This window comes from Garra rufa, chromosome 19, assembly GCF_049309525.1.
Source record: "Garra rufa chromosome 19, GarRuf1.0, whole genome shotgun sequence".
In the NCBI taxonomy this organism is placed as follows: domain Eukaryota; kingdom Metazoa; phylum Chordata; class Actinopteri; order Cypriniformes; family Cyprinidae; genus Garra; species Garra rufa.
In genome coordinates this window covers 36,503,091-36,506,312 of record NC_133379.1, presented here as the reverse complement: position 1 = coordinate 36,506,312, position 3,222 = coordinate 36,503,091, and the positions used below count along the sequence as shown (strand labels likewise).

Sequence of the window (3,222 nt, the reverse complement as noted above, 5' to 3'; positions counted from 1 at the left end):
AGTATAGTTGTTATAATACTATAGTTGTACAGTTGTCAAAGTATATTTGTTATAACAATTGTATATTGTGGTGATTCACATTATGTGAAAATCACAAGAAAAATTTAATTTGGTTTTCAGGAGATAAAAACAGAAGCTCAGCCATAAATATACAGTGTAGGCAATTCATCATTTGGATTAATTAGTGACACTGTCTATGGCACCTATGTGCATTTCATACACAAAAATATACATAAACGGATAAATAAAACAAATAAAGAACTGTAAGTGAACATATGTGAAACACAAATGCATCTCTGAATGGGTGGCATGGAGGAAACCTAGTTGTAAAATGTAGACATTTGGCTAGCTGGTGACTGATCCCCCGTCAGATTCTGGAGATAAAGATCCTGTTGTTTTATAAAACACCAAAAATATTCATTAACAAAAATTAGCCAACACTAAAAAACATCCTTATATGTGATAATCAATTCATATCATTATTACTCCCAATGTAAACTCACCTAATCCTGGACATTCTGATACATCAGAGCAAGATACTACAGCTTTGACTGGATCATCAGAGACTGGGGATAAAGAAGTAGTTAGGTCGGCTTTATAACTGAAAAGAGCAACGTTAAAGGAAAATAAGACTTCTATTTGTTCTGCAGGGCAGTTCATGTGTAAAATACTTACAATGTGGATTCAGACGCTCCTTGCTGTTGCATCTAACAAGTTTCACTGTATCTGTATCTCTTAATACTTTGGATTGAATTACTTTCCGTTTCTTCTCCTTGTTCTTGTGCTTCTTATGATCAAACTGCACTTTACTGTGCATCATTTTCTAACCATCCTTTCTCACAATTTCCACTCTTCTGCCTGTTTTAACCATAAACAACATCAAATTTAACATTTAGGCAACAAGTTTCTGTTTCTTGTATATAATTCTTAATATTTGGTGCCAACATGTACATCATATTCTCTTCTGAGGAAATTCTAAATTACATTTTAATGGCATCTGTATAATAACAGTTGTTGTTCATAGTCTCGTATCAGCCTAAGCAATTTAATAAAATAAACACTTAATATTATTTGATTGTATTATATGATTTGTCAATGGCATTAAATGCATTACACTTTCAGTAAAACACTAGCAACTGGTTTGTAAAGGTATTTTGTACGGTGCCCGCCAGGGGACACCTTCGGTTCACTTATGTTTGTCGTGGCCACGAGATATTAATTCGTGGCCACGACATATTAACTCGTGGGAACGTCATATTATGTCGTGGCCACGAGATCATTTTGTCGAGGTAACGACATCCTTATGTCGTGGCCACAAGATGCGATGATGAGGGAACAAGATCCATTTCTCGTGGCCACGACTTCTTATGTTGAGGAAACAACATGCATTTCTCGTGGCCACGAGTTTAATACATAAACAAACCTGCGTGACCATAGTAACCCAGGATTATCAGAGATAGGTTTATTAATATTTTATTTTTAGTTAAGAAATTATTATATTAATTGTTACAGAAATTAATACAATATTAAATTATTATATTAACAATGGGCGAAGCTGTATATGCCAGTGCTGTCTGTGTGCGATGTAGACTATATAGACCTATATTAAAAAGTTTATCATGAATAAATATTACATAAAGTACATCAAATAAAATAGTCCTACAGGAAACATTTTATGCATCTCAGAGTCTTGTCCATTAACTGATCCTCCTCTTTCCGTAATATTTTTATTATTCGTTTATATTCGTTATTTTCCCCTTCATTTCGATCTCCGTAATACGGTGCCCGCCAGGGGACACCTTCGGTTCACTTATGTTTGTCGTGGCCACAAGATGCAATGATGAGGAAACGAGATCCATTTCTCGTGGCCACGACTTCTTATGTTGAGGAAACAACATGCATTTCTCGAGGCCACGAGTTTAATACATAAACAAACCTGCGTGACCATAGTAACCCAGGATTAGCCTATCAGAAATAGGTTTATTAATATTTTATTTTTAATTAAGAAATTATTATATTAATTGTTACAGAAATTGTTACAATATTAAATTATTATATTAACAATGGGCGAAGCTGTATATGCGAATGCTGATGATGTCTGTGCGCGATGTAGACATTTTATGCATCCCAGTCTTATCCATTATCTCCTCTTTCCGTAATATTTAGGCTATTATTAGTTTATATTCGATATTTTCCCCTTCATTTCGATCTCTTAACTTAACGTTCTGAATGTAGGTTCTATACCTGGGTTTTTTTACTGGAATGCAGTTCAAAGGCTGAATTGAACATATATTGTATTTTATTTACTCTAATTAATAGACAAATATAGTGTTTCAGTGAGAGTGAATTATTCACGTAGTTTCATTTGGAAATCATTTATCGTCACACTGTAAAATAGGCCTACTGTCATGTATCTGGTCTATCCTGTCTTCATGTACTCTTGCACCACACTTCATGGACTTCATTCCCCACAAGCCACTGCTCTAATCACTGCATTCACCTGCTCTCACTTTACTGATTACTGCTCACAGCTGCACCTCATCACAGTGTCTGCATTTAAGCCACTCACACACACAGCCACCTGGCGAAGTCTTATCGTTCTATATGGTCGTAATTCTAAGTTGACGATTCCTGCTACCTGCCATTGCGACCATTGCCTGTCTATTGAACTGTTTCCCAGATTACCTACGTTGTTCCTGTTTTCTGGTGATTATTCCTGCCTGTTGACGATTCTCAATAAATGCTGCAAATGGATCCGCACGTCTCTGACCATCCTTGTGACAGAAGACTTCGCCATTACAAGGATCCAGCAGCGAGTATGATGTCATCCGGTTCCAGCACGAACTCCACGGTACAGATCATGCTTCTCAAGCAGGGTGAGCGGACAATTGAGGATTATGCTATGGCCTTCATTGAATTGGCTAATCGGTCTACGATGGATGAGCAGTGCCTGATGATTTTCTTTCGGGGAGGACTCTTAGAGCCATTAGCTTCACTCATGCCCATGTTCGAACCTGGCTGGACTTTACAAACGTACATTGACTTTGCTCTGCAAATGAGTGGCTCTCTTTTTACTGTGGGAATTCAAGAAGAAGACGACAACAATGTCCCCACAGTAAACTCCAGCTCAGAGCCACCACACAGGATGGCCGCTAGCCCAGAACCACAGCACCCACATTTTACCACGGCTTGGCAAAGGTTAATGTCTAGCGTGAGGACCCA

At 37.5% G+C, this 3,222-nt stretch overlaps 1 protein-coding gene and 1 long non-coding RNA gene across 2 annotated transcripts in view; one reads left to right on the top strand and one right to left on the bottom strand.

Annotated features, from left to right (window-relative positions):
* Positions 1-281: 281 nt before the first annotated feature.
* LOC141291900 (uncharacterized) lies at positions 282-859 on the bottom strand. The gene is made up of 3 exons (XR_012340411.1): positions 676-859; positions 504-566; positions 282-389 (listed from the first exon to the last, which is right to left on the bottom strand). It is a non-coding gene; the product is annotated as an uncharacterized lncRNA (long non-coding RNA).
* Positions 860-2,998: 2,139 nt separating this feature from the next.
* Positions 2,999-3,222, top strand: part of LOC141292086 (formin-binding protein 1-like) — a 54,585-nt gene continuing 54,361 nt past the window's right edge. The window contains exon 1 of the mRNA XM_073824047.1: positions 2,999-3,211. Within this exon, the coding sequence (XP_073680148.1) occupies positions 2,999-3,211 (213 nt within the window). The remainder of the gene's footprint in view (positions 3,212-3,222) is intronic.